We start from the raw sequence: 23,864 nt of genomic DNA on the forward strand, positions 1-23,864 counted from the left end.
AAATCACTCCAACTTTATCTGCTATCTGCATAACAGTGAGAATTGTTTCTTGGACACCTCTCCTCCCAGCTGTGATCACGCAACAACTCTGTGGCAACAAAAGCAATTCCCAACGAGGAAAAGCAATATTAAGAATTCAGGGTATTTTTAGCTTGTCCGGTTTCCAGCTGCTAAATCATATTAAAAGACAGCTAATGCCACGTGAGCAGCCATCTCCCTACAGATCTTTCTGAGTATGACTACATTAGAAATGTCGGATGTGCTGAAATTTACCCCTGCACAACTGTGCTGGAAGACAACGTGTGCAGAACGTGTTGCAAAGCTCTGGTTCCACCCTAGAGCTCTTCTTAAATTAGCTCTCTACCCACATTAACTCATGTCTTTCATTTACTGCTCACTGCCAGTTTTTCCCTACGCATGCTGCGGCTGGAACTTTAGGAGAGTTTAATTTTTATTTCCTTTAAGAAGAGACACCCATAAGCCTCACAACACTTGAAAAAAAGTAGTGTTTACTAAAGAAAGAGTGCCTTGAGAACGAGCAATTCTTATTACACGATACAGTCACCAGGACCTTTGAAAAGCAAAGTCCCTACACCATCTCAGAGCCCAAACTTCCACAACCTATAAAGTACTCCTCCCCACAAAACTTTGACCCATCAGATTAGCTTAGATACAGCCATCTGAACCCATAACACTTCAGGCAGAGCAGCAGCTACACTACTGTGAATGACACTGGTGCCTCAAGCACAACTGCCTGAGAACAGAAGCATTAATAAACACGGACGGCCCCCTCGGCCAGCAGTAACTCAAGCCCCGTGCTTTTGGTTAACCAGGAACAAAGAACAGAATCTCAGACTGCTTCCCAGGTCCTCCCAGTAACAGAGCACAGTGACACAGGGGCTCTGACTGTAGCACTGACATCAGGAATTCCTCTCTCTCTCCCTGGTATAACTTCTTTCCCTGCCTCCCTATGCTACCACCCCCTCCCTCAACTGTGCTGGGACGAAGCTTTGTGGGATGGGTTATACACTACCCATTTGGCAGGAGGATGGGGACAGCAACCAGCAGACAGATTTGTGGGATGGGGGTGCTCCTTGGGCAACCACTGCACTATGGCCAATGCAGGCAGCTGTGATCCGACCCCAGCTGGCTCAGAACACAAATTCTCTCCGGCTCAGAGCAGAAGTTGCCAGGCATGCCAGCTGCCCAGAGCACTCCCGTTTCAACTTCAGAGAGAAGCAGGGCGGGATCAGCCAAGGCACGGGGAGGCAGTTCTGCATGGAGGGAGACATGCCCAGGCTGCCCTGCCTCTCCCCCGTGCTACACTGGCTCTCCCGTGCTCCCTAGTGGTCAGCACAGACTGAAACTGCATAGGGAAAGACTGTGCTTTCTTTGTCATCTGAAAACTTATTGCTGTAAACAGGACAATTTTAAGAAGTAGGGTGGTAGAAAGGGCTGAGGGATGACCTGAGAGCTCCTTCCACTTCTGTCTTCACTGAGGCATACACACAAAGTCGGCCAAGCTCATCCTCTGAAACAAGTTGTAAGGATCAGGTGGTGTGAGAGGCGGCAGCACATGGGTCCCTCCTGCCCAGGGGCAGAACAGATTGCATGCAAAGGCAGCTGTGGCAAGGCATGCAAAGCATTAAAAGTCTGAATAATTTCTCTTCCTGTCGCTTGCTCCTGCCCATGCACTTTGAGCAAAGTCTGGCAGATTAAGACTGCACCAATTTTCGTAAGCAAAATCAAAGCAAACAGAGGCACACCAGCATTAACAGGATGTTCCCTATTTATTCTTTTCAGCAACAACTCCAGTCAAAGAACCAGACCCCTCAGGCAAGCTGCAAGCACACAGGACAATTTACCCACTCTCATTTTGAAGGCTTTTAGGCTGGTGTGCTAAGTAGCAGCTCTTTAGCAATCATTACTGAGTAAGTAGTTGCTCCTAGATACCAATTTCAAAATAGCCAGTACTAGCATGTCACTAGAATACAGAATGAGAAGACTCAGTCGAAGGAGCTGTCTGCAGCTTGGATTCCACACACAGCTTCAGATAACAAAACACAGAGCAATGACCTACCCCTCCTGTGTTTTGTTTCCGAACATCCAGGGCGGATGCCAGTCCTTTGACAGCCTGTGGGTCCTCATATGTCACACTGCAACAAAGGAACAAACCACAGAACTAGAAGGAAGCCCAACAGTCATCCATGGAGAATGCACATGCTATTTTGATTAACTTCTCTTGAAATCGAAAAGTACATTCCTTTTCTTAAAAGGACTTAACTGCACTACATGGATTCTAAAAAGAGGGGCGTGCTCTGTATAAAACTAACCAGCAGTTTCTCAGACAGCTTGTTGAAGAAAAAAGGGGAAGACTGACATTATGAGAGGGAGGCAAATAAGTTATGAGGCACATCCAAGAGGTAGCAGGGCACTGTGAAAAAAGGCCTGATTACAGACTACGATTTACCAAACTTGATGTTTGGAAACCTTGATGCACGGAGGGAAACTGGCAGAGAGATTTGGAAGCAGGTGAAACACTCCTAAGAACTAAAGCGAAGCACATGAAGAAGTGCATTGACTTGGCTCATCACCATCTATTTTCAGAGGCTGGATTTTTAAAAAGCTCCTTACAACGCTGTGTAAAAAGGACATGTATTAGTCAGGTGACAGAGGCAATTGCATCACTTCTCTGAGCACAGCACCAGCCCCTGGGAGGAGCCATGGCTGTGCAGGAGAACTGGCTTTTCCTGGGCATGCAGAGGCTCTCACTTAGGCACGGTGGCATGTCACACTCACATCTTCCCTGCCTCACTGCTGCTCCACTTACAAAGGGAAGACACAGCAATCCTTCCCTGTGAAATCACGGACTGATGTGTTCCTTGTTCTATTAGCTCGCAGGAGGAGATAGAGGTGCAGTGTGGGAAGCTAGTTTCGCGCTTCATTTAGCACAAGAGACAGAGGGAACTCCATTAGATCTCTCTGCAATGCATCTCCTTTCTGACTGCACATTAGGGCTCTCAGCCTGAAATATCTAGTGATAACGTGTGCCTCTACAGCAGAGCACATCTCAGCACTGACACTACAGCTGAAGCAGTACAAACAGCTGTACTGATGGCTGCAAATGAAAGATCCTAATAAGCCTGCCAGCTGAAATTATCGAAAACATATCAGCTCTGGAATATCTGCTGAAGTCTCAGCTAACCTATTTAACAACATTTCTTGATTTGAAACGAAGTGTTGCTCTGACTGCTGGTAGCCATTATACCCTCTTGAATTTGAAACCAGGGGGCAGCAAGAAATAATATATGAAAGTAAATTACCTGAGTGGCTTTTAATGAATCTCACTTGACAGGGATCAAAGGATTTCTTAATAAGTGCACAGGTTTATTTTACATTAAAATAATTGGGCCTGTTAAATACCCACAAAATTGCCAGACTTGCAGCCCTAGAGATGCAAGCCCTACAAATATAAACAAATTAGAGACAGCATGACAGCCAGTCAAGCTACACTGCCTTGACATCCTCAGAGTCTCATCATTGAGCCAAAGGGAGAGTTTAACTGATGTTAACTCTGTTTTCAAGCCCTCGACCGCAGCAATTCAGCTGCCAAGGTGTATCCATGACCTTCATATGAAAGATGTTTATGCTCCTCTACCTTAAGCACTGGCCAGGTGGATGGGGTGACAAGCCTTTTTGAGAGCAAAAGTGAATGCAAGTTTATTTCCAAGTTTCCAATGAACTCATTAACTGTCAAATAACATTACCCAGCCAGTCTGCTCTGGCCAGCAGCAAGAACTTCCCCATTTGCTAATACTAATAAAGACCAGAAAGATAAGGCCCGGATTAAAAGCAGCACAAAAACATACATCAAAACTACTTTTTTCCATCTGGAATGAAACAAAGAAATTTCAGATCCATGCCCTTAGAAAATAGTAAGGCCATGAACCAAGGAACGCTAAAGATAAACTCCAACATACTTCTTTCGTTGCTCAGCCAAGGAACTGCCTCTTGTCTGTGCAAACATGTCGAAATCATCGCGAGGGTTACAGTGCTGTAGGGAGCTGAGTGTGCCACTGACACTGTTCGTACCCAAGTCTGCAAAAGAAGTGGACCAATGAAACAGTATTCCACATGCAAGTAATGCTATGACTGTGTAGGCTATAGAGGAAGTTATTAACAACACAGCTATAAGCATCATCTCGTTAACAGCTGTAGCAGAGAACCTCCAGTCAAATCAAGTGATCACATCAAGCAATTTTTGGTTTGGTTTAATGTAAACTATCCATCAGTTTCACAGGACCTTTCATTCAAAGAATTCAAGCATTATTTGCAGGAGAACAGTCCAGAATATTCACTGTATTCACCCCATAGAGTGCTAAACCTTAGCAAGAATAATAGTACAAGTTTTACCAGGACTGAAAACTTGGATCTGTCTCTTTTCTTTCATGCTCCCCTTTGGTTAATAAATCCCTCCCTTTTGTGTCAGGCTGATTCCCAATCACAGATTGCTATAGGGCAGATGAATGGGAAAGCCCTCCTAAATGTCGAAGCCACATAACCAAAACTTCCTGTGGTTATACAGCAAAAGTAGAGGTGAGTCAAAGGGTGCAGAGTGAAAAAGGAAGATGTCTCCTTGTAAATCGCAACAGCCCAACAGCTGCAGGAAGAGCGTGCATCAGATGTTCAGGTCAGTCAAGGGACCTCAGCAATGGCTCAGACTTGCTCCCACACTCAAGATCTGCCTAGCTGTTCCTGTGTGCTCTTCAAGACCCACGGATTGGTCAGGTTTGAACAAGTCCACGCATTACATGTTCATCAGCACTATTAAACCAGGTACTCACCAAGCCCTGCAAGCTGTGAAGAAAGTGATGATGGTGGTGCTGAGTTTCCGACCATAGGGCTCACTACAGCTGGAGAGCCAGGACCCAAATCTATTAAGTTATCTTCTGTCACCTCATTCAGAACCTGCTGAGACATAAAAACAACACAAGTTACAAGTGCCAGAGATTTTTTTTTTCCCTGCAGTACAACATTAAACACCAAAAAACTATGTCTGCTTCCTAAAAAGACCTTTCTTCCATACTGCCAAATGGGCTACTCCCTTGGATACTAAAAAGATTAATGGAGGAAAAAAAAAAAAGTCAACCAGTTAAAAAAAAAAAAAATCAGTCTGACTGCTAAGGGCAACAGGGAACTGTCCTGGAGGTCATCTACATCTCTTCAGATTTATCTCATTTGTCTGTGTCTTCCACATCTTTTTGCACCAGACAACTGTGAACGTCAGAAGCCTGCACAGACTCAAAAGCAATACACAAAAAAGTCAATAGATGAAAGAAAATCCATCAAGAACTGTAAACACAAAGATGTTTTGGAGCACTGACTTCCTGAGCTAGAAGTCTGACATGTTCTTACACTCTTTTCCCTGTACCCACTATTAACCACCACAGACAGGACACAGGGCTGGTCTGACTTTTTGTCTGATCCAGCAGGACTGGTGTGGTGTAGCTACTAATGTCACACATGGAGTTAGGCACTTACTCCGTTGCTGGCATTTTGTGTGGAACGTCCTGATCGGTATCGTTCAAACCTGTTTAAAAAAAAATCATAATAAATCAAAAGGGACTATTAAAGTCACCAATAAACAATGAAAAATGCAAGTTTATAACGAAGTCATGACATGCTGGATAATGAATGTAGCTTTCACTGGTCCAAGAGAGATCCTTAGCAGATTTAATTCCAAGCTAGGACAAAGGGAGGATAGTTACAGAAGTTGCATTGTTGGCAATGTGGATATTAAGTTGCCTAATCTGATCTTGCAGCACACACAGGCCTGAAAAACACTGTAGGATTTTGTCTTTTTTTTTTTTCCTATTAAGTGCTTCTTGATAGACTGCTCTGTTAGCCAAGGGACAGAAGCAACTGCAGTAAGATTGATGCTCCCAGCTAAATAAGCTGAGCACCGCAGTGACTCTTACTCCCACTTAACAGCTCCCTCTTGCTGCACTACATGTAAATTAGAAGCAATATACATGCTAGCACAGCTCTACCCCAAGCAGAACGCATGAAAAGAAACAATGCTTAACAAACTCATTCCCTAACACATACTCAGAGATCATCAGAATCTATGCTCACATAGGTCGGTGCTACCTGAGAACAACAATAATGAGGTTAGATAAAACCCCTCACGCTTCTTAGGGGAGGAAGTCTAGCCAGCCAAGACCTGGTTTCTTCTCTACTCCTTCCCCACCCTTATGTACACATACAACCCCAAATGCAAACTCAGCAAGCATGAACTCAAAAAGCAGAGGGAACTACCTCCTCTCACAGCCTTTCTTATCATCATTTTTCTGAAGTTAAGAGTTTCTCCTCATTCAAAAGTAGTAACACGTGACCTCTCTATTCAGAAAAAATAAAAATACTATGGGTTTTCTCTCAGCTGAACAAAACACAGTGCAGAACTGCAAGCAAACTAAAGTATTTTCATAAAGTAACAGAGGAAAACTTAGACCTAAAAGGCAAGAAAAACAAATTCAGGCTCAAATTTCAATTTTAGGAAGCTGTGGGTGTCTGGCGTTAGTGGAAATCCAGTTCCTTAAGCTGGAAACCTAGGACACCTCCCACCTCCCATTTCTCACCAGCAGGCTGATGTACCACACATTCTCTTACATCCAAAGCTCCACGGCGATGGCCAGAGCTCCTGCTCAAATCACTGAAAGAGCTTTGGACCCATAAGAGAAATCAATGTGATGAATGTGGAGCTTTTGGAACAACAGAGAATTGGAATTTATTGAAGCACTCAGACCACTGCAGCTATTCTACCATAAATAGCTCGCCAGCACTGCTCAGCTCACCTTGCAGCGTATAATGGTTACAAATACGTCAGCTACAATCAGCAAAGCTGCAGATGGAATAACACAGGAAAAAAAATATTCAGGGTGACCAAACTGAGCCTTAGCGATTGTTACTCTCTGCCCCACGTAGGATCATGCTCGTGCATGAAACACATACCGTTTCACACAAAAAGTCAGCATTTGTTTCAAAGTTTCCCCCGATCTCCTCTGAAGGGCTAAATCAAAGACAAAATTGAGGCCACTGAGTCTTCTTTCCAGCCTCTGCTGTGACAGCACGGATTCACAGATCTAGAGTCTAATTTATTTTTAAAGGCTTGAGAAACAAAGCCCTATGCTAGGGACAAGGAACAAAGGGTGCTCTTTAGTGCCTCGCTCCCCAGGCCTGTCATTAAGAGGAAGATTAAACTTTCCCAAGACTGTCGTATCACGTGTCACTCCTGCAGCAGATGTGGCTGACAGCGCCTTTGTCTGACACGCTGCAAGTCCTGTGACCCACGTCCCGCCCCTGGGGATGATGCCTGCACGTCGACTCTTCAAAACCTCCGTTCTGTGCAAGCCAGGCCTTTTCAAGATGTTAAGCATTATTTAAAAACAAAACCCTTCCATGCATGAAGGCTTCGTGCACGTCAGGCAGCTCCCCTCGCACCAGAACTGGAAGCTGGGAGCTCAGAGATCAGAAGACAGACAGCTGTCGGGAGCCTCCCCAAGCCAGGCTCTGCAGAAACGCCTGTGCTGCTCCTATGTTAGGAAGTGGAACTGGCAGCTGGGGCTGTGCTGCTCTCGTTCCCTGGTTCCTACATTCATACAGCAACACATGGTAGGAACTTACAGACTCAAGTGTCTGCCAGTTCAAAGAATGCTGCACCATACTGTCCTGCATTTTACAGATATTCTCTACAAAAATTCAACTGCGAGGACAAAAAACAAATAAAAAAAACAACATAATATTAAAAGAAACAACTGAAACAGGAATATTATCATAAAAGACAACAGAAAGACTTTGTAAGTGCTTCCCGTGCTTTGGCTTTCTACGTTTTGTTATGCTGGCCCACTGGTCCAGATAGCCAACTTCATCAACTGACCTGCAAGTGAAAACCCAGAATGAACGTAAACAGTAGATGGAAAAGGTGTCTCACCTTTCATATCTGAGGAAGACATTATTTAAATCATCGTTCACATGCAGCAATTCCTCTGTGACTTCTTCATTGGACACTCGTGAGATAAGCTCCACGATTCTCTGCTGCATGGCTCTACAGGTTCGGTTCAACTCCTATGAGGAATGCATTGTGCACACACATTTTGATAAGCAGCCAGCAATAAATAGGTTTTGTTGAGTTCTGTTCACAGCCAAACATATCCCACAGCTGAGAAACACTAAGACAAGTCTATCTTTGCATGATTAAATGTCACCCAAAAGCACATCTAATCAAACATGCCCTTCAAGAGACGATGGCATAGAACTTTGAGAGCCTATTTAGAATTCAACATCCTGATTCTTCTTTAACTCTGAGCACTTCAGAAAATAAATATCTGTATTTTAGTCATCTTCTTTAAGAACAAAATATGCTAATACAAGAGCTTTCCAGAAGAGTTTTCACTGAAAACTCTGCTCCTACTGACAGTTCCATTTGCAACAACTAGAAGACACACGTGGTGGAACAAGCAGGGAAAGTTCATCAGGGCTATGCAACAGGATGACAAAGGCAGGGGACACAGAGCTTGCCGTGTACGGAGTGAATGAGGGTGAACATACAACAAGAAGTAGGAGTATGAAAAGATGGGCATTCTCTTCCCCCCCCCCACTGAACTATACACAGAAGCATTCCCATCAGGTAAGTCCAGAGATGAGATTGCAAAAAGGCAGTGGACAGTTTTAAAAAACAAAAACTCTAGAGCAGGGAGATTTGAGTTTGTCTAAAGGAGTTCTCATGCTTACAGGACATCTCTTTGATCACCAATTACCAAGTAAATTTAAAAAAAATAAATTATCTATATATTTTTTTTCACCTCCGTTGGTCTGAAAGGCCTCACGACCAAAGGTCAAAGCTGGTATGCTGAGGAGGAACTACAGGAAGAAACATGACATATGGCATGGCACCACTCATTAGATCCACAGTTTTACTTCAATGGGCACTGACATTTCAACTAAAGCATGTCCTTCCATCATCTTCCACCCCCCAGCTCCATTTCAGAGCAAAAATTCAGCACTAAACAAGGATGACTTGTTAGTACACAACCTTTGGGATGAAAGCAAAAATGTGTTTGTTTTCCTTGCATGGTCTGACAACCTAAGCTCTGGATAAATTTCACCTAGTGCAATCCAGCTGCCTTAACAGCTTGAGGAATGTGTTCTCCAATGTCAGTTTTGATCCCATCACTTTAGAAGCAGATTGTGACATTTCAGAGGTTTGTTTGCTGCCTTTCTGAGAGGGCTGACAGTACCTATCTATTCTGCTCAGAGCTGGCTCTCTAGCAAGCTGTTTACATTTGATTGTTTGAGAAAATGTCAGGGATTATTTAAGGAGGACAGCTATATAAACCTCAAAGCAAGGAGCTCTTCCACACAGCACCCAGCTCACAGCTCTCAAAAGACCACCCATCCTTTGTCATCAAAAACAGGTTCTCAACAGCTCTGTGATTCAGATTTAGGATGCAGCAGTTGAAGGGAACCAGTTGGAATAAAGAATTGCTGCTGTCGTTCCGTTTTATGATCAAGATCTTTAACCTTAAAGCTATGCTGTAAGGTTATGCTGTCAAGATGTTGGTAGATGTTTCTGAATGCAAGCAAACCGTTCTACGCCGTTTTGGTCTGTCATGGTTTCCTGGAAGCTTCTTTTGCTTTGAGCTGTCCAACCCAAATGGGCAGTAAATGAAAGGCTCTTTATCATAAAGCCTCTCGTCAGCTGCCATGATGGCTCCGAGACAAACACACAGCACAGCTGCACGGGAGAGACCAATTCTTGGATTGATTTCAAACTCTGATGTATCGCAGAGAGCAATTCCCTGCCTTCCTCCAAATGTACTATTGTGGGAGCCCATCCTCCCTGCTGGAGGATCAGAACAGCAGCCTATTTCTGAAGCTATGAAAAGGCAAATAGCACGGTAAGGGCAGTGGCTGGATGCTAGCTCACAGTATTCCTCATCTGTGTTGCAGCTGGTTTGTATTAACTTCCTCAGCCAAGGGGACCTCGCTACCACAGGTCTGGAGAAGTAGCTATGAAGCTTGACCTGTGAGCTCTACATACAGGTTTCTTTTTCTTTCAAAGTAACAAGAACAGCACTGGATTGAGATTGCCCTAGAAATAAAACTCTTCTGATTACCCAGTCAGGCCATGTTGACAGCATGAAACTTCACCTCAGCTCCTGCCTTAAGCCACTGCCTTCAGGAGAACCTACAGCGCATCCGCTGGAAAGAAGTTCATTTATTTCAAGTGGCAGAGAACCCACAAACCCTTGGCAATTCCTAGTCCGTCTGGAACCAAGGAATGTGGTTTTTTTCCTGTAACGCCAGGAACGTTTTACTACTGCACACTTGATTGTGGAGGACTTGAAAGGAGAAATGCTCATTAGTTAATGAGCCTATGGCAGCTCTAGGCTGTAGTAAGGTAAGGAAGGAATGGTAAGGAAGACTATTCAACATTACGAAAAAAACAACTAGCAACACGCAAAAGAAAGCAATGAAATGCGTTTCGACAGAAGTTGAGAAATCCTCATCATGAGAAGCTTTATCAAATGAAGAGCATTGAGAGATGAGACTGGCTGGGATCAAGTACAGCCCACATCCATTACATAAACCAAGCAAGTCATAGCACTAAAGGGAACAAAAACAAAAAACATCCCACCTCCAAAAAACCCCAAAAACCAACAAACCCACAACCAACCTCAAGCACAGACAAGATCAGAATCATATTTGCTAGAGAAGTGTTACCTGGAGTAATTCAAGGTCTGAAGAATCCTCTTGTCCAGGAACCATTTCTGTCAGCATTTCAGACATCACTTTGGTATTCCCACGAACAATATCCAGTTCACTGCGCAGCCGGGCAATCTATGTTAGGGTAAAAAGACAGCAAAGTATTGCTTAACCTTGTGGCTTGAACTGACTTAGTGATACCTCTGGTTCTCTCTGACTTGAAATATGAGGCTCAACATATTCTAGTGGGAGAAAAAGGTGAAGTTTCAGCCAGGAGAAAATTTTAGAAAAAGAAAAAGAAGAAAGAAACAAACTGTGCAATATCAGTCACTATCACAACACAGACAGATGTGATATGCTTGTATAGAAGAGAAGCAATTGAAAACAGTGGCTAAAACCAGATCTTGGTTGCCATCTTGTGTGTCTTGCTCAAATGTGAGGAAGGATATACATTTTTCAAGCAAGATCTCTGCTGCTAAGTTGGTTTTTTTTTTTTCAGCACAGAGAAGGGATGATATTATATTAGGGTATCCTGAGGGATGCAGGCTTAAGTCCTTGTTAGAAAGACTTACTGCATCTGCAAGGTGTTTTGTGCCTCTAAAGGAGTATGGCTAGTGGAAAAACTGCTTACCTAGAGCACCACTGCGGAGTGGACTGGTGCATCAGACTGTGAGATTTCATAACTGCTGTCATTAGGAGGCCACACATACAAAGCTAAACCCTAGATTTTGCAGTACAATAGGAGGAAAGATTACTAAGTAGAACCAGACCTGGGAGGCAATCAATGTCAGAAGAGTGAAAATGAAAGTTCCTCTGCAAATTGGTTTCTAATTTGATCTGCTGAGTTTCACTCAAAAGAATAATCATCCCAATACCTGTTCAGAATTGGCAGTGATGGGGCCAGTCACATTCAGAGCTGGAGCTTGTGGAGCAGAATACGCTGTTGGAGAAGGTGAAGAATAAGAACTGGTGCTCATCCTTTGCTGAGACTGTGAATTGTGCATATTTGCTGCAGGATCAACTTCAGGAACACTCTGCCATATCAGAAAGACAGCAGTTCAAAAACTGAATGGTGACAGCACTTGCTTTGTCAGCAACCTCAAGCCAGATAGGCTCAAATATAGAACATAATTGTACCTTGTGGAAAAGGTCAGTGCAGTTACGAGAACAGACTGGCAGACCAGCCCATAAACAGACAGCTGCAACCAAGATACACACCCGTGTTTTTTGACCCAGGCCACATGCACCTAAGTCAATTTATTATGAGAAGTAAAACGCAACATAAAAATAAGAGCCAAAGATAAATAATTATAAATAATTTTAAACTAGGAACTAAACTGTAGGCTTACAAGAGATGACGTGATAAATAGGTACTGGATTTAATTGATCTTGACACAAGGATTGTAATCCTTCAGTTCTGATCATTTGCATTTACCACTTCAAAGACTCATTAACTTTTCACAGTGAATAATCAGAACACCTGTGATCATTAAGTTCCTTCCTAGCAGTAGTTTTTGTCAAGTTCACATACCTAAGTTTTCAAAGGTATAAAGACCTCATGTTAGCATGGGATCAGAGGGAGATTCAGCATCTGTATACCTTTAAAATATGGGCAGGCTTTGGTTCAGGTTTATTACCAAGAGAAACAAGTATAATGTTGAGAAAATGAGGCAATCTCATATACTTATGGTCTCTCTCTGAGAATTAGCAGCATTTATGTGGTGGTTTTGTGGTACAAGACAAGTGTACAAACCTCCAAACTCCTTTCAGACTGATGTTTGACTCAAGGGAGGAGATTCCACTAACTTACCAGCCTGCATTATGCTTCTGCTACATGCCCCTTCCCTAAATTCCTTCCAGAAGTGAGAAAATAAGCCAAGTACAAAGAAACAGGAGGAGAAAGAAGAGCAGTTGCCCAGCTGTGGAAAACACCCCCAACATTGCAGCACTGCAGCTTACCCTCTGTGGTGTGTGTATTGGAGATAAAGCATCAAGATCAGCCATGGGAAACTCTATGCCTTTCCTCTTAAGTTCTTCATAAATGTGCACTACTCCAGTTAAATCAGGGCTACTTCGAAAGGCATCAGCCCAGGCCTGGAAAACAGGAGGGATTATCCATGGACATTCCCAATAAAGTTCTTCTCCATCATGACCTCAGATACTAACCACAACAGCTTTTGTACATTTCAGCCTCAAAGGGAAGCTGTAGTCATTAGACCTGGTCAAAAAGACCCTGCAAATGTTATTAAGACAGTCATATACACATTTTATATGAGTACAGCATAGCAACCCAGTGCACAGTAGTTTCATATAGCCCTTGCCATCATCAGTCTGTAAATGCAAATGAAAGCTCCTTCCAATCTCCTCTCCTGAGCACTGTCTGCAGGCTGATCTTTTCTTCATGTTTTGCAACCAACAACCCACCAGAAAACTAAAAACATACAAAAGATTAAATCAGTCTAAGCAGAATTCATGAAGCCACATAATAATCTTAGGTAATTAACATTGTGAAACGTCCTCATTTATGGCAGAAGAAAAAACAGCTGTCAAGCTTTCTTCAGCACTTTTTTTTTTTTTAAGACCAAACTTAAATAACAAGGGCTGTTTCTGAGGTTCATGTATCATGAAACATGCAGTCCCACGAGCAGCAGAACTAACGAAGCCTGTATTCTTACAGAGCATATCCAACACGGAGTGTGTCAGAAAGAACAAGCTTAAAGGGAGAATTTCCCACTCATAATATCTTTCCCGCTTGAATTCTCCTCTGTCTAAAAAGGCTTCAATTCACACTTGAGCTTTTCCTTCACTGGGGGTGCGCAGTGTTTCTCCTCGCCAGCCAGCCTCCTGCCCTCACGAAGCCTTAGGAACACAGTACCTTGAACGACTTTTCCCCGCTTTCACTTTCGCTGGAAATTTGCCACGTATTAACAAGTTAGGGGAAGGAAAAATTGCAATATCATGACTCATTTAAAAATAAAGCATTCAGCTGAGCCCCCATATATGCGATACGGAGTGCAGCATGCCGGCTCCAGAATTGCTGTGAGACGTGCGTGGGTTCCGGCCTTCATTCATTTAGTCATCACTTTTACACTACTTCCTCACTTATTTTCATTTTAAAACCTGTTTTTAACTACTTTTTGTATTGGAGAGGAAAGATCAAAGGTAGAAAGACAAGCTAAAAAATAATAATATTTAACTTGTACTCCTACTCTGTTCAATTCTAAGAAAACACCTCTACGATACGTACTCAGGAGACAATCCATTATTATTCACAAGCTGGCAATTCTATGTTTGCTTCCTGGTTAGCAAATTGACTGCATCTAATGCTCTGATGCAGTACAAGTCAAGCAGTCCTGTCTGAGCATGGAAACCAGTTCCAATTGCAACAAGCCATTCTGCTTCCTTGGAAGTGACCTTCAGAACCATCCCTGATTATCACAAAGATACTTACTGCACAAGTAACTCTACCCTTGCACTGCCTTTACATTTTCAATTTACATAACAAGTCATCTGAATGATGTTTCTACATAATGGTGTTTCCCATTTCCACTCTATGTGCAAGAGGGAGTGAAAAATGTTCAACAAGGGATGCTCTATTAAATCATCACTCAGAAGAAACTTAGAAGCAAAAGTCCCCAGCATTTCTTGGCACTTGTTTGCCTAGGAGCATGGACTAATGCATCCCTATTCCACTGGCTTCTTACGGGTCTTTTGGAAAGCAATAACGACAGCGAACTCACTTATCTGCACTCTGCTTTTCTTATGCATTGTCTCTTCTGCAACTCTTCCCTGGAGAAACAAGACACTTTCATTTGTACTCTTCAGCTGCCCGCACTGGGACCGTTATCTGCAGCAGCACGTCTCATGGAGGTCACACGAAGGACTGGGCACTGTTGTCCTAAGCACTGTCTGCACATGTTGTTAGACAATCCCTGCCCTAGTCAGCTTACCATTCAGCTAGGCAGAAGGAACATTAGCTCTGTGTTGCAGATAAGGAGCTGCACAGAGAGCTCAGGAGACTTGTCCATTGTCCAAGGAAGCGTATGACAGGGGTGAGATTGAATTCAGATCTGCAAAGACTTTGGGCCACACAATCAAGGGAGATATTTCAGGATGCTGTTGTGCAAGTCCCACTTGGCACCTCACCATGCTCCAACAGGTGAATAAAATGCTATTGAAAAACTGGCCCCAAATCAGTGACCATCACAAGGCAATTTTTCCAGTATGACATTTTTTAACGTGTGTTCCCTCAATAGAATATGCCATGCTTCTAAAAGCCTCCCTAAGCTTCACCTTTGGTGCCCAGTGGGAGGAATAGTTCCAGGGCCTTCTATCAGGATAAGGAAGGATTAGCAGTTGGTAATATATGCTAATTCATGTACAGTGAGAAATACGTTGAGAAACTGAGACACAAGATGCCCAATGTCTCAGAATAGTCAAGTCTCTACATAAGGAATTGCATGGCAGCTTTATCTGCTGGTGCTCTGGGAAGGCCCAGGAGTACAAGAGCTATATGGCTGAAGACATACACTGTTTGTACAACTTTACTTTCATGCTTCCAAGTCTGCTATTAATCCTCACATTTCTGTTCTTATTAATTCCCTGATATCGAACAGTAAAAAGCCAGAAAGGGATAAATGTAATGTTAGCAGAGCAGAGCTGAGATCAGCACCCCTGGCATTACAGGGAGCTCAAAAGAGCAAAGTCTGAGCAGAGCAAAGTGATCATGACACATAGGATGCTCTGGGTACAACGTCCATAGGGCAGATGAGAGGAGAGCAGGCGCTTCCCTGAATTCATCAGGCAATCTGGAACACAGTACCCTACCAGCCCCAGCTACATTACCAGAACCCCCTGACAGGCAACATCCATAATTCCCAGGCTTTCTATATCAAAAGCCACATAAGCCCAGGAGTCAGAGTAACCAACATGCCCTAGGACACTGTAGCAAAGGAACCAGCAGGGAAACGCACACAATTTCTCCTTATGGGGCAGCGTTTAACATCAGTGCCCCACCACCACACGTACCAGCTCTCCCACCCAAGCAGACACCCAGGGCTCAGATCAGAGACCAGAAATAGAGGAACTCTATGTGCCCCAGTGAAATGCACACCTTGTCTCCCCACCCAGCCTATTTCCTTTTTGGAAATCACTTATTTACATTGTCATGCTCTAACAATGTCCTGCCTGCATATCCAAACAGACCAGTAGGAATTCAACTGCATGTTTAGCCACAGAAATCAGAAGTATATTTGGAAAATTATGTTATGTGTTTGTAAATGCCATCCCACAAGAAACACTGCAGCAGGTTTATATCATTTTGAATACTCAGTATCTCTTAGTCTCTGGTATCTGCAGTAGCCAGTAAGAGCTTAGTGATAAAGTTGCCTATAATTGTGAAATCTCCTCCAGGCAGGCACCAGTGTTTCCTCGTGTTGCTAACGGTTTCTGGAATTAACATGGCTGTTTATTGTTAAGCTACACAGAAGGAAAAGTGGCAGACAGGCCAATATCTGAACTGACGGTGCACTTTCACTGCAGAACAACCAGAGAAGGGACACCAAAACCATTTATCTCCTGTATCATCCTTAACTTTTCCTAGCCACCTTTAAAAGGAATTCAGAATACTTTGTAAAGGAGAGAAATTGCTCCATTCAGGGAAACAGACACAGGAAGGTTAAGTGTTCTTTAAATGGCAATAAAAGCTCTAAAATTTCCTGGCCTCTAATGACAAACCCATTGCAGAAGCAGGTCTGCAGCTTCTAAATTTGACTGTTAAATTGCAAAGCAACCCACTTATCTTTAAGCCCTCTTGTTTCAGAGCAGAGAGTTATCTTTCCAACAAGAATCCAGACATTTCTCCCTGGATACAATTCCTCTGCATGTGCACGTCTGCTCTTCGCTGCCAATCTGGATATAGTGTTTGTTTTTACATATAAAAAACTTGCCACATTTTTTAATGATGACAGCATGTTCAGCGATGCGTAGCCCTGCAGCAGACAGTCCTTACTTCAGGCAGCAACATATGGAAGTACAGACAAGCTGTGTACCTGAATCAGTGCGAGTACTTTATCCTGTACAATGGTGGGGGGATTATTCTTGGGCGAGATGATTTTCACCAGAACACCATCTATGAAGTCACGGTTTGCCACTAAGACATGAAAGCGATGGCCACAGTTCTTCACACAGGTCTCCAACACCTACACACAAACAAAAAACATTTGTTGTTGGAGCAAAGCTTGATCACGCACACAGCAGCCATGTGGTCGGTTTCTGGTTTATTTATTAATAAAATGGAAGAGAGAGAGACAAAAGAAAAGATTATAAGATTTTATATTCTTATATTCTCAGTTCTTCATTTTTTTTCTCCAGTATTGTCAAAAAGCTCCCTTCCTACACAACATTCTGAAGTACTTTGCCTATCATCAACATATTGGACACTTCTGCAATTTACTTTTGCCTGTTTTCAAAGTAAAGAAATATAAGGTTTCTTTCTCTCTAAAGCAGAACTTTCCAACTTGCACAGCTGAGCAGCTAAATACAGAGCATCACATCCAGAGCAGGGAAGGCAGAGGACATCCTGTCACTGTGAGATATTATCACACTGAGGCACTCCAGCATTTTCTATGTAGCTGGGACACAGCTGGACCCAGTTGCTCTGAGCTACAACTCATGTTTTTGGGTTGGGAATTCAGGTGAATGATCTTCACTCATTCAAAACACTCTCCTGTGAATGCTCTGGCAGGTTATACTTTGACACATTTTCCCCCTGCAACCTAGCTAGAGGCACCTTCCACTTGCCATTCAACTGCCATGGAAGAACAGCTGTTGATTTTTCTCTGAAGAACATGATTAGCATGGAGATAAATCCAACGCGTCACTTCTCCTTACAGCTATGCCTAATAACTACTGCAACTCTCTATCTGAGGAGTCTATAATTACTCTCCTACTTCAGCCACTTTCATCAGCTCTGATGACACGGACTCACTCCTGATGAATTTTGCTCTTTCCTGCGCAATGGATAATCTCGTGGTTTGGTCCTTGGTAATCTGTCAAAATGACAATCCCGCACAGGAAATGGCATGAAGACAGAAAGTACAGTCACGCTTCATCAGGGAGATGCAACAAGAGCTTTGTGAAAGAATCATACAGATCACCTACCCACAGCAGTATAACTCGATCTCGTTATTGCTGCTCATTCCTCAGACTGCTGTGGCGCACAGCCTGCCCAGCATCACGCTTTTGGAGTGCTGCATTATCCAGGAAACCCCAGCTCTCCCCAGTAGGAAAGGTCACTGGCAAATTATCTCACACCTTAGCAGATGCACAGAATATAATTTACACTTTACTGAGCAAAATTAGATCAGCATAAATTAATATGAGCCTCCTACGGAGATTGATTCACAAGGGAAACTGAATACCAGCTACTTAGGAAGTTGAAAATATGGTAAGTGCCATATTTTCCACTTGCAAATATGCCCACAGTTGGGAGTGGAGAAACAGTAGTAAATTCCCAAAGGGTAGGGACACACTTGAGCTATGACTTTCCTCTGTCAGTACTCAGGATGGATAAGTGCACAGACAAAAGCAGAAATCAACTGAGTTAGAAAAATGCTAAGCAAAACTTCCAGTATCTCTCCTCAAGAAAGTCTGCAGGCAACCGAAGAGAAAAGGGCAGAGTAGTGACCGTTCACAAGAGAAGAATGTGTATATTCAAAAGAATGCCGGAAAAACAAAATGACAAAAGAAAAGGGATCTGCCCTTTTGAGGCATTCCAGCCTGCCTCCACTCACCGTAAGAGCCAGCATGACCTCCCTGTAATTTTTGTTTCCATTCAGTCTCTTCTTCAGCGCTCGAATGGCATCCTTTGGACTGAAGGAGAAACATACCATTGTAAAAAGACAGCTCACATACTTTTCACATGCCATACTGAGAGACAAAAATCCTTTATCATTCCTAGATGGACATAAGCATCTGTATTATCTTTAGGTAACTTCACTACAACTAAACTAGGGCCATGTAGAATTATGTGAAAAGACTAAGTATTACAGCTACTAAGGGCAGAGCAATGCCTGAGGCCGCCAAAATAGCAAGACGTTGATCAAACAAGAAAGACTGACAAGCTCTCAGAAGAAGGCCCAGAGTGTAACACCAGCCACGGGCTCTCCTCCAAACCACAAGAAGCACAGCTTGTCTGATGCTGAAGGAAATGCATAAAAGAAGCTTCTCTATTCAAACAGCTGAAATTGATAACATTGAAGCACTGAGATGCATCTACTGAAACTAAGAACCCCAGAAGTACAAACTTGTTACTCTCTCTAAGCAGACATTTTTTCATGCCAGCCTTCCCAAGCAGACACGTAGCACAGAATATGCTGGACTTTACAGGGCTTCTCTGAAATATGAAAGGAGGAGGAAAACCAAACAATTTGCATGTAAACTGCATCTGAGCTACGAGCAGCTGCCCCCAGACTCACTGCACCTCCTCACATCTGAATGCAACTGGAGGTGACTTTGCTCATGAGCCTTTCAAAGTTTGCTGAAATAGTGCATACCCTTCTTCTGTCTCGTTGATAATGTCACAGATCTCCATGTTAAGTGTCCAGTCTTCGCTCTGTAGGGAGCCATCTGTGGCCTTTTCTGAAAAGAAAATAAAACATTTATATAATTTTTTTTCCCCACATCTTTCTGATTAGGTACTTCAATCCACCTTCAGTGACTCAGCTGAAACAGTCCAGTAAAAGAAAAATAGAAATAAACAAGTCCCATCTTCCCCCATCAACTCTAAGCAAAGTCCTACCTTCCCTCCTGGTTTAAGGGTGAGCACAGAGGTTTCCAGGTAGAATCAATTATCCCATAAACTCACCACCTTCAGCCCACACAGATGGGCAGTTCCACAAAGACTCCTGAGTTGCCAAGAAAGTAAGAAAATGTCAGCTAATTCCAACTTAAAGCTCTCAGATACCACACCGTATGAGGTAGGAAAACCTCCCCCAGACTAACAAGACCACCTCCCTGGAAGTTCTACAGGAAGAACGACCTATGGCACAGCTGCTGGAAGTCACTCATGGATGACTGCAAGAGTAGCATAACCACAACTTCAGATAATCAGTTGACAAGAACTATTCCCTCTTTGGGATTTCCTTCTAAATCAATACAGTTCTGTCTAGTGGTGCCTAGAACACCCCATGACATTTTCACACTTCTCACTTGCAGCATTCAAACCCTGTCTGTTTTGCTCTATCCACATGCAGAAAGGCTGCAAAGTTCAAGGTGAAGCCTGTGGCCGAAGAGACCCGAAAAGCAGACCTTTATGGCAAACAGGATCTTTTCTTCCAAATTAGTCTAGGTTTTTCTATGGATGCCTGGCATCCAAATAAGACAAAGAAAAGACTTTTTTTTTTCCCCCTCTAACATAAAATAACCAAGAAAAGAAAAATCTTCTAAATATCTTAATTCAGAAACAAAACCGCAGGTACCATCTTCTCCAGCTCTCCTTCTGTCTTTACATCACATCCCAATCTGTCCCCCAGAACAAGGCAGATTTTGTTTTAGAACGCTGGGCTCCAAGGACTTCACACTTCTCCTTTTCTGTTTACCAACAGCGTTTTTCCATTAACATTTTTATCACTGTGACTGCGCATAGAGATGCCTGCAGGCTGTAATTATGGGACATTATCTGGAAAAAGACAATGTGTCTGGATAACTCAGGTTTCAGAGACTTGTTGACACCAGCACAGTGGCTAAAGCAGCTCCACCATGAAAGCAATTACAGGGGGCTGAGATCAAACAGTGTGCAAAATCCGCATGGAGAGTGAGAAGACACCAGAATGGCCTTCAGAATGGAGAAGACACTGACATCAGAGACACTGACAGCAGGGTTGAGAGCGCTCTCAGCAAGTTTGCAGATGGCACAGAGCTGTGTGGTGCAATCAACACACTCAAGGGATGGGATGCCAACCAGACAGGCTGAGCAGCAGGCCCAGGAGAACCTCAAGAGGTTCAGTAAGTCCAAGTGCAAGCTCTGCACCTGCATCATGGCAACTACTCTATCACTACAAGCTGGAAAGGATGGTGCAAAAAAGGACTTGGGGTAGGCTGGATATGGAAGATGTTCTTTACGCTAAAGGTTGTGAAGCACCAGCACAGGGTGCCCAGAGTTGACAGTGCCCCATCCCTGCAGACACCCACCATCAGGCTGGACAGGGCTCTGAGCACTGATGGAGCTGTGGGTGTCCCTGCTTATTGCTGTGGGAGGGGGACCAGACGGCCTTTAGAGGTCCTTTCCAACTCAAACCGTTTTGTGATTCCATGACATGATGGAAAAGGAGAGCATTCAGCCCTCAGCCTGCTGTGTTTTGGTTCTGCAGGGGCTCTCCATCACTACGTAACAGTGCTCAAAGAACTGGCATGCTAACCTATGCGGCTTCCCTGCAGCCAGGCAGCTCTGCTATGGGGCTGCAAGCAGCAAATCTGGGTCAGGCACGCTACAAAGGATGAACGACAACAGCAGCAAGTGCTGAAGAAGAGACTAAAATTAGATCCTGACTCCTGTTCGAATTAAACATTACCAAGGGGAAAAGAGCTCATTTCCAAAAGACAAGCGTACGTCTTAAACCCACACAGGCTCCCCCATATTTTACACTAAAGAACAGAGATAAAAAAATAAAATAAGAATAAAAGCAGTAACCAAACCTTGCCGGAGAAGGGGGATTTTGCTCTCCCTCCCATGGCTGCGGGGAGAAATAGGAATGAGGTTATTGGGGACCACAGCCCAATGTCCCTATGTGCCCACGCACTGCAGCAGCATCACTTCACTTTATCGTCTCTGCAACATCGCAATTTTTAGTATGGAGTAGTGCCACAAACACATTTTGTCAAAATAAACCTTAGCTAAACGGGTTTTACAGGACCAGTGAATGAATGGGCTGCAAGCACTGCTTGGTGCAGGATCAGCGTTTTCCACAATCATTTTTAAGACGTGATTATAGCAGAGCCACAGACTATGAATATTGCTAAGCCGCTGCCTGCTGTCAAACGCTGTCAAGAACACACAAATTTTTAAATATATTTTTACATTAAGAAAACAAATCAGCTGCCCAGATTCAGGAATATGGTCTGTTTAAGGCATAGCCTCTCATTCTGCATCATTGTGCTCATAAATCCCTCGCAGCTTGGATGACCACCTCCAGCAGAGCAGATGCAGTGACTGTTTTTTTTAAATCTCTTAATATTAGAGGGTTTTTAATGATAAATAGAATGTTTTGCTAAGCAGCAAGGACTGCATGGAGGTGAAGGCAGATCACGTTCTACAGCAATAAAGCTTTATGTACACAAGAACAAAATGCACCTAATGAAAGCGGCTGCTACAAGCAGCTTTGCATGAAGCTGAATTCCAAGAAAACGTTGAGCTGCTCTGCCTCCAGTCTTCTATAGAGAATCCCCCCCAGCAGATCCAAAATACAGTGAATTATAAATACTCAATATCCAGTGCAGTATTTATTGGATATTTCAGAAGCCGTGCATCTCCTCAAAGCTCTTTCTCAATCAGCAAATAGACACGACTGAGAGAATTAGTGGCACTTTGGATACTGGTGCAGAATCGGGAAGGAATGCCACGCAAACCCTGCTCAAAAATCACCAGCTCCCCAGGCTCAACCTCACTGAAAGGCATATCAGTGGCACAAGGGACTCTGAGATATGACCAAAGGAATTCCAGGATAAAAGTGTTCAATCAGAGGAGGAAAAGGGCTCATGCTTGGGCATGGTACCAGCAGCACATCTCCCACATCAAAGCACTGGCACAACCGGGTAAAAAGCTCTCCAAAAATTGTATCTGCAAAAAGCAGTGATTGCAGTACTGTGTAACCAAAAAGGCCAATCTGTAGTGTTGCACTAGCTGCAAATCACATTACATGAAAACAGGAGAACTGTGGTGGTTTCTGTCTGAATACCAGAGTCTCCTGAATGAACAGATCTTTGTGTTCAGAGAAATCACAGCTTTCCCTCTTGGGACTTTTCCAGATGTTACTTCAGAGACTCCTGCTTCAAACATTTGGGAAGAATTACGCACAAAAAAGCACCTCCTGTTAACGCAGGAAACGTGCACATTAATGCACTGTGTTACCCACATCCAAAAGCAAGGAAGTTCTGATTACAAATTCCTCCCCTCCTTCAGCTGAGAGCTGACTTTTGGCATTCGAGTGGCATGAAACATCCTTTCTGCTTGGTCTCGGAATTTCAGAAGATTGCAGATCTGAAACCTTTGTCTTATCTCTTAATAGTCCATCTGCCTACCAGTGGTGCTCCAAGACTGAAATTAGAAAATCAAGCTGTCAGATGTGACACATTTCACTTTGCATAACACTCTGCAGCAAACAGAAGCAGCTACAGCATTGCAGGTTCTTACTGCCATCCTGCTGGACTGCAGCTCAGCAGAGCTCTCAAAAAACAAGGGTGATCAGCTCAGATCAAAGCAAAACACTTTCACAGAACAGGCAAAGGTCTTCTAAGACAAGAAAAAAGCAAACAAAACTTTTGCAAGTGACACAAAACATTCCCTAGCTCACAAGGGAAGATAAGCTACTGAATAAGATGAGAACATCTCTACTCCGAACTGCTTTACCTCAAAGAATCATTAAAGAATCAAGCAACTGCTCTTGTCACTCCTGTATTCACCAGCTCCTCCACGGCCTACATGGCACCAGCAGTGAGCCCTGGGGGAGGACCATGGGGACACATCAGAGTCTGAGCTGCACGAAGATGAGATTGAAGCTGCTGGGCATTCATGTGGCCACTGCTGCGTTCAAGACATCCTGCTTGAAAGACAGTGACACAACAGAACAACACACCCGGATCTAACAGTCTGTTCTTCCTTTCTCTGCTTTTGCTTTTAAAACAAGTCACAGACACTTGGACATCACAACGATCAACAGGAGGGTGGATCTTTTTTTCCTTTTTTATCAAAACGCTGCTATTAAAAAAAATAAATGAGAGTCATTTGAGATTGTAGATCAAAACTCAACTCTTAAGTGCTTTGCTCCTTAAAAACTGCCAGTTTCTTTGTAAGAAAGCACAGCTCCAAGAGCGTTTTTCAATTA

At 43.4% G+C, this 23,864-nt stretch overlaps 1 protein-coding gene across 4 annotated transcripts in view; it reads right to left on the minus strand.

The window, feature by feature from the left end:
- Positions 1–30: 30 nt before the first annotated feature.
- Positions 31–23,864, minus strand: part of LOC100544461 (TOM1-like protein 2) — a 35,466-nt gene continuing 11,632 nt past the window's right edge. The window contains exons 1-12 of one of the 4 annotated variants that reach the window (XM_010719571.3): positions 19,565–19,648; positions 19,320–19,404; positions 18,558–18,636; positions 16,815–16,964; positions 12,724–12,858; positions 11,640–11,798; positions 10,783–10,899; positions 7,991–8,124; positions 5,542–5,590; positions 4,845–4,971; positions 3,981–4,098; positions 1,763–2,156 (exon numbers count right to left, since the gene is read on the minus strand). In XM_010719571.3, coding sequence (XP_010717873.1) covers positions 1,985–2,156; positions 3,981–4,098; positions 4,845–4,971; positions 5,542–5,590; positions 7,991–8,124; positions 10,783–10,899; positions 11,640–11,798; positions 12,724–12,858; positions 16,815–16,964; positions 18,558–18,636; positions 19,320–19,357 — 1,278 coding nt within the window. In that variant the 5' untranslated portion in view covers positions 19,358–19,404; positions 19,565–19,648 and the 3' untranslated portion in view covers positions 1,763–1,984. Of the gene's footprint in view, positions 2,157–3,980; positions 4,099–4,844; positions 4,972–5,541; positions 5,591–7,990; positions 8,125–10,782; positions 10,900–11,639; positions 11,799–12,723; positions 12,859–16,814; positions 16,965–18,557; positions 18,637–19,319; positions 19,405–19,564; positions 19,649–23,864 lie in introns of those variants that run through there. The other 3 variants (XM_010719567.3, XM_010719570.3, XM_031555755.1) reach the window with 3 other exon arrangements.

Source organism: Meleagris gallopavo, chromosome 16 (genome assembly GCF_000146605.3).
Source record: "Meleagris gallopavo isolate NT-WF06-2002-E0010 breed Aviagen turkey brand Nicholas breeding stock chromosome 16, Turkey_5.1, whole genome shotgun sequence".
Classification (NCBI taxonomy): domain Eukaryota; kingdom Metazoa; phylum Chordata; class Aves; order Galliformes; family Phasianidae; genus Meleagris; species Meleagris gallopavo.